Source organism: Stenella coeruleoalba (genome assembly GCF_951394435.1).
Source record: "Stenella coeruleoalba genome assembly, chromosome: 17".
Lineage (NCBI taxonomy): Eukaryota > Metazoa > Chordata > Mammalia > Artiodactyla > Delphinidae > Stenella > Stenella coeruleoalba.
In genome coordinates this window covers 9,320,002-9,335,538 of record NC_137163.1, presented here as the reverse complement: position 1 = coordinate 9,335,538, position 15,537 = coordinate 9,320,002, and the positions used below count along the sequence as shown (strand labels likewise).

The 15,537-nt window shown below is 42.3% G+C and overlaps 1 protein-coding gene across 2 annotated transcripts in view; it reads right to left on the bottom strand.

Moving 5' to 3' along the window:
* The window catches only part of ADCY8 (adenylate cyclase 8), a 218,569-nt gene that overhangs the window by 109,101 nt on the left and 93,931 nt on the right, over nt 1-15,537 (bottom strand). For both annotated transcript variants that reach the window (XM_079901571.1, XM_079901572.1), the window contains exons 6-7: nt 5,729-5,887; nt 1,053-1,323 (exon numbers count right to left, since the gene is read on the bottom strand). In XM_079901571.1, the coding sequence (XP_079757697.1) occupies nt 1,053-1,323; nt 5,729-5,887 (430 nt within the window). The remainder of the gene's footprint in view (nt 1-1,052; nt 1,324-5,728; nt 5,888-15,537) is intronic.

Sequence of the window (15,537 nt, the reverse complement as noted above, 5' to 3'; positions counted from 1 at the left end):
TAACGACAAGTTAATGAGAAATGTTCAGGTCTGTGGATTAGAACAATGAACACATATATGTCTTCATAAAGCCCCAGACGCTATCAATTTGGTCTATTTATTTCATAGTACTGTCAGCTTTTCCTTGGCTCGGGAGAATGTCAGAAGCTGTTTACAAGCCTTATATAGTGGCTTTTCTTGGGTTAGTTTCTTTAAAAAAGCACAATGAAGTCACACAACTTACATGAGTTCAACTATATGTGCCTGGCCTAAGGGAAGGAAAGGGAAAACCTGTTAGAGCAGGTGATTTTGTCCATGCTCTGAACAAGCATTCTGGAGAGGGGAGCATCTCTGAATCCACTTTGGTTCTCCCTTGATCAACTTCAGTTCTCTTGTGCCTCTCAGTGTCAGAGCAGCTCATTGGGTTTAGTGTGATTCTGGTATTTGAAGATATACTTTTAAAAATAATTTGATGATTGATAACTTACACCTGATGTACTGACTTTGTTGCTTTATCCCTCATGGAAGATGCAAATCCACACTACATAAGAATAGCATTATGTGGGTGGCTTTGAAATTGCTTACTACTCTCGAATGCCCTCATCCTTACCTCGCTTGCATCTTTTATATTTCCAAATCCACAATGCCCTCCTGATTTTAAATTTCAGAGGGCACCTCGGTACTCCTAGCCGGCCAACTACCTAAAAAAATTACATTCGCATGGACTTGCCCTTCCCCCTTTGTTGTTAGTTTAATAAAATGAGGTTTATCCTTTCCAACATGAGTAATTAATTTTGGTAAAATTATAATTCAGCTTCACATGACATTTATTTTTAGCTAGGTCAAAAAAAAAAAAAAAAAAAGGAGAGGGTGGTGGGAACCCTCTGGTATTTCTGGCATTTCCTGAAATGACGTAGGTAGGTTAATTCTGTCCTGAGGTGATACATTTGATCAATTACGATTAAGGCACTCAGCAGAGAAAGGGTTAAAGATGAATTGGTCTTCTCTGAGGCAACTGGGTTGGAGGTGCACATGCATTCACAGCAAACCAGAAGAAGCAAGCCAGGACTTACGTTCTGTTTCCCCACTATGTTATCAAAGGGCAGTTCGGGGCTCCAGGATCCTTCTGTGAATGTCGCCCCACTGTTTCTCCTGTCTGAGGAGCTCACAGATTCCTTGACGATGTCTTCAGGCAAAGACAGCAGACTCTCCTCAGGCTGCTTAATTAAATAGGTCTCTATATTATGCTTCCTCAAGAATTCGTTCCTCTCTTTACCATGACCCTCTTCCACATTATAGTCACCGTTGAGGCAGTCCAGCGTGGCTTTGGAAATATGAATCCTCCTGTGTGGACAAAGCATAGGTTGTTATACACCTGACGTGGCTTGCAAAGGCCATCTCTGTTTTCGGTCCTGTGCAAACCCAACATCAGGGCTGTGCATGGGTGCTGTGAGGACGTGTCCTCAAGGACAGTATCTGTTCCCCTGAAAAAGTAGAAAGAATAAAAGAAAACAAAAGTATAAGCATAAATCAATGAGCAGGTATCTATCAACAACTTCACCCCAAGGGTCGCTGTAGACTTTGATAAATCACAGCCCCATTGAGCCACATTTAAGCACTTCCTTTGGTTTTTCTTCTGTCAGCCTGATCCCAGCAACTTTTAAGAATCAGTGATTTTTTCAGTCATGTTGATTATTTTGGAAAAACAAGTTCCATAAATGTTTCTGAACTCAATGGCAATTCTTGTCCTATCACCATGCAAACGTAGTGCTTACTGTTTTGGAACTTTTCCTACCTTTCCAATTTTCACCTATTTGTGCCTTATTTCTTCAACTTGTCTATAATCTTCTGAAGAACAAAGACAGGTCTTATAAGTCCACAGGGCTACACGGAGGGTCCTTTAGGAAAACCACTGTAAGATGCCATTTCCCTTGTAATGTGTATATGGAAAGCGGAAGAGAACACAGCTGTGGATACGTGCAGGCTGGCAGCTGGCTAGGCTCACTCACAAGGTAAGAGACTCGTATCAGCCATCATAGTTCAAGATTCACGTTTCTTTTTTAGCAAAACGACAGATGACATCAAGAGCCTTAAAGAACAGACGTGAATTGTGGGAATGTCACATGGTAAATCCTTCTGGGCAAGAGTTCTTCTGTTCTCATAACTGCCTAACTCAGACTACTTATTGTGGTGCATTGTGGTCTGGGTAGACTAGCTTGGTGGTTACAAGCGTGGATGCTTTGGCCAGATTCCCTGCATTGAAACCCTAGCTCTGCCACTTGCTAGCTGAGAGATCTTGTGCAAGTTATTTAAGCTTTCTATGAGTCTGTTATCTCACCCATAACAATGGGAAAAATAATAGTACCCATTTTTTAGGGTCTTCATGAGTTGTAAGAGTTGATTCGTGTAAAGTAGTTAAAACAGTGCATGGTACACTGCACATGCTACAAGAACAAACCCTTAAATTATTAGGATTATTTTAAAAAATGCCATTATCTTATTTCTGTTGTTTATTCCATGCCTCCTCAAGGCTTATAGGGTACACTTTAAATTCTGAACAAGGTCTCTAAGAGCTCCACTTTCTGGGCCCTGCGACTTCAAGGCTCATGTTCTGACACTCTCTCCAGCTAATCAAGTAATTGGCATGTCGTCAAATTCAAGGTGCTACTTCACACCTACTAAACTCAGAACAAGCCACTCTTCCTGCCTAGAATGCTCACACTGTGTTTTCCACACAATTTCCTACTCCCTGATTCAGCACAAATTCATTTCCCTAGGCTGACTTTAGTGCTTTTTTGAATGAATGAATAAGGTAGATACTTAAAACTTTGCTTGGCTTTTGGATTCCAGAAACAATATATCCGAGGAAACAATTTTTTTAAAGTGATGTTTCCAAATGCATTTTCTTCAGTGCTGCCTCGACTTCTCCTGTTACCCCCCTTACCCATCCTGCTAAGTTCTTGCTTACAGAGAGAATAATCCACTGCAAAGGACATGTAAAGAAACAGAAACTACAAACAATGCATTTCTGTTAATTTAAGGCACATTCTGCATGTTTTCCAAATAAGCATCCTTGGATATAGACATTGATTTCAAACGTGAGGTAAGATACAGGCATACCTCGTTTTATTGTGCTTCCCTTTTTTGTACTGCACAGATACTTCATTTTTTCCAAATTGAAGGTTTGTGGCAACCCTGAGTTGAGTGAGTCTGTCTTTCCAAGAGCGTTTGTTCACTTCATGTCCCTGTGTCACATTTTGGTAATTCTCAAAATATTTCAGACTTTTTCAGTATATTTGCTATGATGATCTGTGATCAGTGATTTTTGATGTTACTGTTGCAAAAAGATTACAACTAGCTGAAGGCTCAGATGATGGTTAGCATTTTCTAGCAATAAAGTATTTTTTAATTGAGGTATGTATATTGATTTCTTTAGACATAATGTTATTGCACACGTAATAGACTATGGTATAATGTTAATATAACTTATATATACTGGGAAACCAAAAATTCGTGTGACTCGCTTTATTGCAATATTTGCTTTACTGTGGTGGTCTCGAACCCAATCTGCAATATCTCCAAGGTACGCCTGTATTAAAAATAAAAGCATGTGAAAGATGTTTTGAGCTCTCTTGAGAAAAGTGCTAATTACAAGATATTCTCATGATAAATTTTGTCAATACATAGGAACTCAGTAGCGTTGACCTAGGAGAATAGAAAAGATGTGTGACCTTCCATGAAACGAATAGATGTCCCAGTCTTTCTCAGATCAAGCTCAGAGCTGGGTGCTTGAAAGCTGTCTTTTTCTCCCAGGCAAAATGAAACTCCTGGTCGCGTTTCGTAAAGTCTAATGGCTGATTTTCTTTTAAAATAATCAAGTGAAATACCGCCCCATTTGGTATTTTCTCTAGATTCTACATTTTATTATTCTGCTGTCAATGCTTGGGGGACTAATATTTGCATATCCAACATCAATATTATGTTTTCCATAGTGAAAGGCATCCTTGCCGTTACTTATTCCTGATCCTTCTGCTGAAGTTCTAATCAATATTTAAATGCTTTGATAGAAAGTGGATTTTAGGTGTTCATTTTCATCCTTGCTACTACCTTGAGCTTTGGAGTAATACATTTGCAGCTGAGAGTCTGGGGATTACATTTCCCTCTAAGGAAATGAGTCAGTTCTCAGACAATATTCTCCTATATTGAATGTCAGGTAACTCTGACACTTTCTGATAATTTTAAATGCCAGGATATACCAGTAACAGTCATGACAGTAAATAAGATCTAACAGTTGGGCAACACTTATTTTGTGTAAATGTTACTTTGTAGCCAAATGTATTCTATGTGCTTTGATCCATGGATCATCTCATATAATTTCCATTCTTCCAACAACTATAGGTGATAAGGCGTTTTTTTTCCCCTCACTTTGCTGACAGTGAAACTGGCTCAGAGGCAGTGAGTAAGTAACTAGACCAAAGTCCCATCAGCGGTAGATGGCAGTGCTGGATTGAGACAAAAACATTCACTTTCAGAGTCTTTCCAAGACCCTACAGCTACATCATAGGGTCATTAATACAACCACAGCTATTTCCTGAGCAAAGGACTTTATATACATTGTTTCATTTAACTAAAGGTTGAGAACAGTGATCCTCAAAATGAGGTACCAAGGCCAGCAGCGTCAGCATCACCTGGGAGCTTGTTAGGGAGGCATATTCTCGGTTCCCATCCCAGACACAGCGATCAGAAACTCTGAGGGTAGGGCGTAGCTACTGATGATTTAACAAACTACGTATGGGTTCTGCATGCCTGCGGGTTACAGACTATCGATCATTATGCCGTGGCGTCGGACGCCTCCCTCCCTTCTTCCTAGGTTCTATACAGCACGCTAGGCACTGGGGACACAGAGGGACTGGAGATTCATAATAAAAGGACAATCATGAACAAACTGGACTGATAAATTAACAATGGAAGACAGTGATGGGTAGTGAGGCACTTAATAGCTGCGTTTATGTGACAGATTTAATTTCTTTGAGCCTCAGTCTCCCCATTAAAACAAGGAAGTCACGATTTACTACGTGGGGTGAGATCAAACGATACGATGTATTCATGGTATTTAGCACTACTCAAGATGTGTTTAGAATTGGGGGCTATCTCGCTCATTGAAAGGAAAAGTAAGCTGAGTTTTTTTCCTACAAATAGCGATTGATAGGAAGGGGAAATAACAGACATTAAAAAAGCAGAAAAATAAAAAGCCAAACAATTTCAAATCATGGAAAGTTCAGAGATATGTCTGAGTTTTCAAAGGAAGGGTAAGGTCATATAGCAGGTCTGTAAGTCTCAACCCTGGCTGCCCATGAGAACTGCTTTAAGAACTTAAAATAGATTCTGCACAGATTTTGCTTTACATGAACTGGTCTGGGGTCTGGAAAACCAGGATTTTTTTTTTTTAGGAACACCAGGATTTTTAAAATGCTCCTCTTCTGGTTCCAATGTAAAATCAAATCCGAAAACCAACGCTTTGCAGGGTTAGGTCCTGAACACCTGAGTGTCATCTCACCGTCTTCCTTGCCTATGACAAATGTCACTAAAGTTTTGAGGCCAATATTTGCATGATGTTTTAATGTTCTGTCACTTCCAAAATAATTGCTTCTTGGACATATACTTCTGAATTCTGCACATGGGAAACCCACTGTCACAAAGTGAGCAAATGATAAGTGTTAAGCAAGAAGAGGGTTTTGCTTTGGCTTACCCAGGGATTCCTCCAGATTCAAGTTTGTTTGCAATATCCACATCCCAAGACCAGACATCAAACTGCCACTTCCGTAGACCCAACACGCCACATAGCACTGAGCCCGAGTGGATTCCAATCCGCATGTCAACATCATGCTTCGTCCTTGACCGCACATACCTGTTGACATAGGTGAATGCAGAGACACATGTAAAAGGCCAGTGTAGGCACCCTTGGCCTGGGTGGCAGCCTGGGTCTTGCCTACTCCATAAGTTCAACTCCTGTCCATTCATATGCCACCTCTTCCATGAAGCCTACTTGGATTTCCTGATAACAGAAAGATACCCTTCCTCCTCCAAACTCTACTAGTCTTTTATCTGAACGTGTAAGGGCCCTTATCGCCCTTCTCCCCAAACCTGCTCATCCTATATAACTTCTGTCTCAGGGAATGGCATCAATCTCTCTCTCTACTCACCACTGTACAAACCTGGGATAGATTATAGGTTCTGCACTTCATTGCACACTCCATTTCCAACCTAAATATTTTAATTTTTATTCCATTTTCTTCTCTCCCTTCCTCATACCAACACTCTAGTGCAGGCCACCATCAGGCTTCAGTCTGGGGTCCCTGCCTCAGCCTGACCACCTTCCAGCTCATGTTCTATCATGTTCTACATGACTATCACGAACACAGAAGTGGCCTTGTCCCTCCATCACTGCCTTGTCTGAAGCTCCTTCCTGACCTCCTGACTCCTCAGAGCAGTGGTCTCTGGAGTGTGCTCACATCCCAGGGCTGAGCTGGGTCAATGGCTGGGAAGCAGGAAGACAGTGATACAACCTCCATCCATAGCTTTTGCGTTTTATCTTTACCAGAATTTGATATATGGGTTGACTTTAGCCACCTTACAGGGTCTGTGTCAGACTGACCTCTGACTGTGAGCATGGGGGCGGAGGCAGCTTGAGAAAACAGGAAGATTTCTACCATCAGGAGTTTCCTCTGGGCACACACATTCCTTCTTCATTTTCAAAATATTTCAAACAGGGGCTTCCCTGGTGGCGCAGTGGTTGAGGGTCCGCCTGCCGATGCAGGGGACACGGGTTCGTGCCCCTGTCCGGGAGGATCCCACATGCCGCGGAGCGGCTGGGCCCGTGAGCCATGGCCGCTGAGCCTGCGCGTCCGGAGCCTGTGCTCCGCAACGGGAGAGGTCACAGCAGTAAGAGGCCCATGTACCGCAAAAAAAAAAAAAAAAAAATTCAAACAATTTTAGTTTTAAAGTGTGCCCAGCATCACTATAGTAGAGGGTATAATATGGACTCTAGTGCCAGACTACCTGAGTTTATATCTTGCTCTGCTACTTACTAGCTGCATGACCTTAGGCACGTTACTTAACTTCTGTCTATAAAATGGGAGCGATAATAGCATTGTCAGGGTTAAGTGAATAAAGATACGTAGAGAGTTGAGAATAGTCTCTGGCACGTACTAAGGACTACTGGGTTGCTTGTCACATATGAAGGAACTGCAGGAAAGTTAACCTATTTCTTGTGGCCACACAGCTGGTAAGCATGATTCTAAGACTAAACTGGAGCTGCTGTTTTTCAAACCTCATACTCCTTGCAACATAGACACTGTATGTGGTGTGTGATTCTGGGCAAATAGCTTAATCTTATCCAGAGTTTCAATGGTTGTAGAATAAAGCTCTAGCTGATTGTTTCACTCACAGAGCCTTTGTGAGCCCCAAAGGAGATAATGGCTGTTAAAGTGCTTTGCCAACTAATTGTGAGGGTCTATTAAACAGCACACCATGCTAATGCCATTAGGCAATTAGCATTGTACAGGGAACGCACTGGAACATCTTAATGAAAAGACATTTAGATTTTTAATTTTCTTCTAAAAAACAAATATCATAAGAAGACAAACTTTTTCATTGCACTGTTTTTCTTTTTGTTGTGTCTGGGATTTGACTTAATAAAAGAGAAGAATGAAATGACGGAGAAGTAATGAATAATTTACAGACAGCCATCCTCTTTGGAAAGGCTACCCAGAGGTTGCATAGAACTACAAACACATTCCATGTGTTTCAAGATCTGTTCTTGAGGGGGGAAGGGGCCTTTGAGCATTCTTGATGCTAAAATGGAGGGAATTCTGCTCTGAGTTACGGGTCCCTTTTCAATTTTTCCGAAGTAGAGCCCCACCGTTGCTTTGCTGTGCCTCGTCAGTCGCAAGTAAAGAAAAAGAAAGGCCTATAGATCACTCGCCTTATAAACATCTGCACCCGCTCTTTTTCTCCACAAACTCTGAGCTTCTGGAGGGCAGGGGTACCATCTTTCATTTCCACGTGCCCACACTTAGCACAGCGCTTCGCACGTAGTGCTCAGAAGTATTTGTTGAATTCATGGACAAAGCTCAAAACCTTTCTTGCTCCTCAGCCCCTTGTTGTCCCAAGATGCTTCTAAGAGTCCCAGGGGAACCACGGAGGTGTGTTTGGCCCTGCCAGTTGGGGAGTGGGGAGACCCTCTACATCTTTCCCTTTCAATTAAAGCAGCTTTGCTCTCATCTGTTTTCACGGAGGGCTTCTAGCTAAGATTTATTTTCAATAAAGACTCCACTTAATAGTTATTATTATTTTTTGTAGCTCTAGATCAAGCTGGGTACCAATAAGGCAACAGTTTACCAGCATAAGAGCGATGATGTCATTTCCTTTAATTGAACTATTAAAGATGAGTGTTTGGTATATGATAAAAGACGAAGAACCTTAGAAATGTTCTTTCAGTTGAAGTGCTTCAAATGGTTCATTTCTTAGCCAATTAACCAATCCATCGATGGTGCTGGAGAAGTGACAGCCATCATTGATCTGTAGATTAGACTTTCTCCACCGTTAAATAAATGGATGAATAGAGAGACAAACTTCAGCAGAGTAGCAGACTGGTACTGTGGGTGAAGTACATCCAACTCCTCAGCTTTGGGAGCAGAGACTGGAGTTCTAATGTTGCTTCTACCCCTTGTTGGCTGTGGAAACTGGAGCAAAGGAAGTAAATTCCCCTCTGTAAAATGGGAATGATATGGGCTTCTCAAAGCAAGTGACTCTCAACACCACCAAGGGGCATGGAGTCTGCATTAAAGCAGGCCTGGATGTGAAGTTAGGTATCTCGACTTACTACCTGGGACTCACGCTAGTTGCATTAGTCTCTGAGTCCCAGTTTTCTTAGGTGCAATGGGAAAGAGAAGTAGATTTTTGCAGAGTTGTTAGGATGGTTTATAAAATCATGTATATAAAGCACTTAACCTGGTGCAGTTTGAACACTCAAAAATAGTGGCTACTACTAATTTTTGTTAGTAATTAACAAAATTAGCAATTTATAATTATACAACTATATACAGGTTGAATCAGACCAAAAAAAAATTATGAATTGATCACACTACCCTTTCCTGCTAAAATTGTGCCTGCATTTGCTCTATTTACATCTAAATAGCTTCAACCAACCCATTTCATATACCAACTGGGCAGTTCCTAGACATGTATTGGTTCAAAAAGGATGAACTAATTTACAGTGTAGTAAGAACTGAGTGATTGGTCCTCAGCTCCCTAGATGACAGTGCCCTTGGACATTCTGGGAAAAATGGAAAAACAAGGGAGTTAGTTACGGAGGTCAACTACGGTCACTGTGCAGGGTGTTCTGTGCAAGTGTCAAGTCTTATCTTTACAATAACCTTGGGTACCATTACCAGTACCATTTTCCAAATTAGGAAACTGAGTTCCAAGAAGTTCCTTTCTTTAGGTCACACATATAGAGGTGGAATAGTTGGAATTTCACCCCAGTTGTGTGAGCCTAAATGTAGTGGTCCATTTCCTCTACCCTGAATGGTTTATGTTGAAAAAGGAGCCATGCTTAGGGGTACATGAACCACTGGGGTTTGGTCTGGCTCTGCCCAATAGATGGATGACACAGTCTCTGCCAGCTAATTCCAAAAGTCAGCAGACTATAGCAAGCTCCCTTCTGCAGATTCCAGAGTTCACTGAGGGTACCTCAGGGGTCACTCACTTTTGGGGTGGGAGCTGCCAGCATGGCGGCCATGGAGCCCGACTTTGTCTTCAACCATGATCTATCCTATAGCCTTTCCTGGACTTCAGAGTCAGCCTGCCTTACAAACCATGGGACCCATCTGCTTCTAAAAAGTTGGAAAGCTACCGTGTCTTATCCTAGCGTGGAAGCTGCAGTTTCACAAAGTACTTCATTCTGGTGCCCACAACAGTTCTGATAGGGAGATATCTATCAGCATTATAAATTTCCATTTTACAGATGAGGGAACTGCGGCTCCAAGAGAGTTAAGATGTAAATATTATCTCTTCTGTGTTGGCCTTTTATCTTCATAAAAGATGTCGTTTCATTCTCACCCTATGCCACATATACAGTCCATTTATCTCGTTTGTTCATTTGTTCAACAAGCATCTCTTGAAGTCCTCTGCAGATATAAGCAGGGAACGAAATAGACAAATCAGAAAATCAGTTCCTATATTTATGGAGATTGCATTAGGATGGTTTCCCCCCATTTACAGCTAAGGAGGCGGGAGCGGAGAGAGGTTAAGTCACTCGCTCAAGGTCAGGAAGTAATGGGTCCTGATCGGCCCTCACAATGCCAGACTGCAAGCTGAGAGTTCTTTGGACACCTTCCTGCTGCTTGCACTCCCTTCAGCATCACCCTCCTGCTTTTGGGGGTGGAAAGGTAATGGGAAAACCTGGAGCAGGATTCCTGTTCAAAAACAGTGTGGACTGCATGAGAGAAAAGCAAGAGAAGCAATCCAGCCACCCCTTTCCCACACTGAGCTCTATGTCTTTCTCTCTCTGTAAAAGTAGATTTTTAAAAAACTAAGGTTGCCCTAAATGGGGTGTGTGTGTGTGTGTGTGTGTGTGTGTGTGTGTGTGTGTGTTCGTACTCTGCAATGCGTACTTCTTTAAACTCACAAGCATTTTCTTATGCCATTGAATATTAATGTAAGTCATGGTACTTAATGGTGACCCATTTCCCTATTTTGTAATGTGCAAAGCTTTATCTAACCATTTCCCTGCCTTTAGACATTTAGGGAGTCAGATGAGCATGCCTCAGGGTCTTTGCGCTGCTGCTTAGGCTGCGTGTCATTGGCCGGAAGTTACTTATCCTACAAGAATTTCAAGTTCCTCGTCTGAAAATTGGGGAAAGTCATAGTATTTTCCTCTCAGGGCCGTGGTCAGTATTAGGTGAGGTAAGTCAGGAAGGTTATTTCGTATAGTGTCTGGCACATGGTGAGCATTCAATCAACATTAGCTTTATCAGCTATTGTTACCAGATAGTTTCAGTCTTCACCATGGTCAATAATTTTGCAAAAAGAATACTTGTTCATGTTAAAGGCAACTCTGATGCATTTCAAAGAGAAGTGCAGCCTTACGGATGCTGTTGTCAGGGACTTTTCAGAACAAGGTGAGAAAGGGGGTTTGAGGAGGAAAGACACAGAGAGAGAGAGAAGCAAGGGAGAGAGGGAGACAAAGCAAAAAAGAACTACAGGAGGGAGAGCGGAGGAGGAACAGATGCCGCGAGGCATGCAGGGGGCTTGGGCACTCTTGCCTCCAGCGAGGAATGCCTTTCATTCCTCGTCCTGCCATGTTGCTTGGCAGGGCAACCCCGTCACAAGGATTAAGACCTTTGTTCCATTTAACCATCAGGGACGAGCCAGTTCCTGCTTGACATTCTGGTGTCATTCCATGCCTTTTTAGCAACTGTGCTGAAAAGACCAGGCTCTGTAATTTTCATTAAGATTCATCAAGGGAGCTTTGGAGATTATTAATAAAGATACTGCATATAACACAGCCCACCGCCAGCTCTAGTGTCTCCTCAGCTATCAAGTCTTTCCAAAATAGAGCCAGGGCGCGTGAAGAGGAGCCACCTGGAGCCCCTTTTCAATCTACATAATGGAATTATTATCCAAGCCTATTTTAATTAATTAAATTTTATGAACAGACATCCATGAGATGCTATTAAATGCTTTATTAGAAATAAAGTTATATTCAATCACTTTTTTTGCCATTCATCTAGCTAATATCATGTTTCTAAAATCAAGTTTTTTTTTTTTTTGATGGAATAAATTTACTAAGAGGCTTGATTAAGGCTTATGATATTGTTACTGTCAGAAGTTTACTGACTTTTCTTCCCTCTCAGTGTCAGTTCTGCTAACTTATTAAGGATGTATGTGAGACCTCCTAGGCTATACTTTGATCCTTTGGGTATCAATGGCAGATTTCAGGCATCAGAAACAATTGGAGAAATCTGGAGCTAGGAGGTAGGATGCCGTAATTGTTAAGACCAATGGCTTTGGCGTCAGATGGTTCTGGATTGGTGCCCTTATTCTGCCACCGACCAGCTGTGTGATTTCAGGCAATTACCCAAACTCCGTAAGCTCCAGTTTCCTCATTGGTAAAGTAGGAGCCTAATTCCAGAGCTTAGTCAGGATGTACCCATATAGCTATACTGGTTGTTTATGGTTAACATCCATTCTGATTGGCTTCCCTGGCCTCTTCTGATTAGTCCATGCTTTAGCCATACTAGTTGTTCAATATTTTGCTCTCCACCCCTGCCTAACTCCCAGGATTGTTATAAGAACTAAATGAGCTAACGTATGTAAAACCCTTATCTCAGTTGATGGCATATAGTAGGTGTTCATTAAACCCTAGTTATTGTTATTATTATTTTACTAGAATAGCTTTCTGTAACTTAACTGAGTCAAATTTTCCAGTGTCCAGTCTCAGCCCTAATGGCAAGATCCTATTAAAAAATGTTTCTAGGGTGATAACATGCATACTATCTACTTAAATTTTCAAAAGAACACTCTGAATTTGGGATCTTATGATTCCCATTTCACAGAAGAGGCCATGTAGGCTCTGAGAAGTTAAGTCACATTCATCCCCAGCCACACACCTAATAATGGGAAGAAGCAGGAACCAGGTTATGTCTGCTGACTGCAGGTCAAGGTCAGTACGTTCCCTTTAAGTCATCTCATGGTGCTATAGTCACTCTTTCAAGGAACCATTGCTGTGATCACATCCAGCAACAAACTCTATCTTTAATAAAGTGGAACCCTGTCCAAAATACTTAGAGTATTACTAATTGATAAGGTAAGTTTACTATAATGATAAACATTTGATTTAATTTAAACTTCTATGTCACATATGGTGTCTTGGGGTACTTGGGGTCTCAGCTTTGGAGGATTATAACCTTTTCCTATTTCACAGCTACTGCTCTATTTCAGGTCCTTAGTTCTCTTTACTGGACTGTTACAAAAATATCTCCCAGCCAGTTTCATTCCCCTTGGCCTCTGATTTCTCTCATCTAGAGTAAACTGGAGACAAAGTTATCCATCTCCATGGTTACCCTCCTCAAGCCCAGATCAGAACATGACACTTCCCCACTTCAAGTGTCAGTGGCTTCCCACTGCCTGAGGAATGAAGCCCCAGTATGTCTTCCAAGGTCACCAGCTATCTGTGCACCAACTCCATTGACTGAGTTTAGAATTGTAGGCATCACCAAGGCCTGCTTCAAATCCTTGACACACACACCTATATATGCACAAACATACACACGCACACACAAGTATAGACACATAGGTGCTCACATACTGATGCATATCTACACATCTGCATGCAAGCACACGCACAAACACACATACACACCATACACGTATACATATGTACACACATATACACACCACATACATATATGTGTGTGTATAGGGAAACAATCTTTGGATCTCAGTCAAAAGGACCAACGTGGAGGGACCTTCAAGATGGCGGAGGAATAAGATGTGGAGATTACCTTCCTCCCCACAGATACATCAGAAATACATCTACACCTGGAACAACTCCTACAGAACACCTACTGAACGCTGGCAGAAGACCTCAGACCTCCCAAAAGGCAAGAAACTCCCCACGTCCCTGGGTAGGGCAAAAGAAAAAAAGAAAAAACAGAGACAAAAGAAGAGGGACTGGAACTGCCCCTCTGGGAGGGAGCCGTGAAGGAGGAAAAGTTTCCACACACTAGGAAGCCCCTTCATTGGTGGAGGGAGGGGTGGTGGCGGGGGGGAGCTTCAGAGCCGCGGAGGAGAGCACAGCAACAGGGGTGCGGGGGGCAAAGTGGGGAGATTCCCGCACAGAGGACAAAAACAAAAATCCTCGTTTTTGTCCTAGGGTTCTGTCTGTCCGTTTTTTGTGGGGTTTTTTTGCGTTAAATGGGCCTCTCACTGTTGTGGCCTCTGCCGTTGCAGAGCACAGGCTCCGGACGCACAGGCTCAGTGGCCATGGCTCACGGGCCCAGCCGCTCTGCGGCATGTGGGATCTTCCCGGACTGGGGCACAAACCCATGTCCCCTGCATCGGCAGGCGGACTCTCAACCACTGCGCCCAGGAAGCCCCTTAAAGCATTTTGATAATCAATGTTTATTTCTTCTGCAATGCCATCTCTGCAGCATATCTTCTGCTTAAGTTCAAGATGGGAACTCTTATGGAAAGTCTGTGGATGAATGGATAAAAAAGATATTCTCCCTTCCTTCCTTCCTTCCTTTCTTTCTTTCTCCCTCTCTTTTTCTCTACACACACACACACACACAGGAATATTATCCAGCCTTAAAAAAGAGGAAATCCTGCTATCGGCGGCAATATGGATGAATGTGGAGAACATTATGCTCAGTGCAATAAGCCAGACAGAGAAAGATAAATACTCTATGGTACCACTTATATGTGGAATCTAAAAAAAAAGTTGCACTGATAGAAACAGTAGAAAGGTGGTCATCAGGGGCTAGGATTGGGGTAGGGAAAAGGGGAACTGTTGGTCATGGGGTACAAACTTTCATTTTAAGATGAATAGGTTCTGAGGTTCTAATGTAAACATGGTGACTATAGTTAATAATACTTATCGTATACTTGAAATTTGCCAAGAGTAGGTCTTAAGCATTCTCATCAAAAAAAAGATAACTACGTGAGGTGATGGATGTGTTCATTAACTTGATTGTGATAATCATTTAAAAATGTGTAAGTATAGGGGCTTCCCTGGTGGCACAGTGGTTGAGAGTCCGCCTGCCGATGCAGGGGACACGGGTTCGTGCCTCGGTCCGGGAGGATCCCACATGCCGCGGAGCGGCTGGGCCCGCGAGCCATGGCCACTGAGCCTGTGCGTCCGGAGCCTGTGCTCCGCAACGGCAGAGGCCACAACAGTGAGAGGCCCGCGTACCGCCAAAAAAAAAAAAAAAAAAAAAAGTGTAAGTATATCAAATTACCACATTGTGCACTTTAAATATAAACAACTTTGTCAATTATATCTTAAAAATTTAGAGAAAGAAAGAAAAAAAGAAAGGAAAGTTTTGCTGCTTAAACTTGATTTTGACATGGTTGGTAAATCACAGACTTTCAGAGGCTTCAGAAGAGGTCTAGTCCAACTTCCTCATTTCATAGACAAGCCTCCAAGTAATATCTCTAATGGGCACCTACAGACAAGGGAAGGACCCCTGAGTGACCTGTTCATCACTGTATTTCCAGGGCTTAACACAGTGTCTGACACATGGTAGAACTCAACAAATTATTTGTTGAACGACGATTTACTGACAGAATAGCGTTTGCACACCTCATCAGCTGTAGAGTTGGTACAAGGCATTGGGGCTTCTGGGTGTCGGTCCCACTGCCTCCCTTGAAACCAGTCAACATATCACAATTCATCTTAGTTTTCAGGGCAAGACTCTGAAGTGTCCAAATTAACAGCAAGAAGCCCCTGCAGCCTTTTCCATCTACCAAAGGCTGATCAAAAGGAAACTCTGG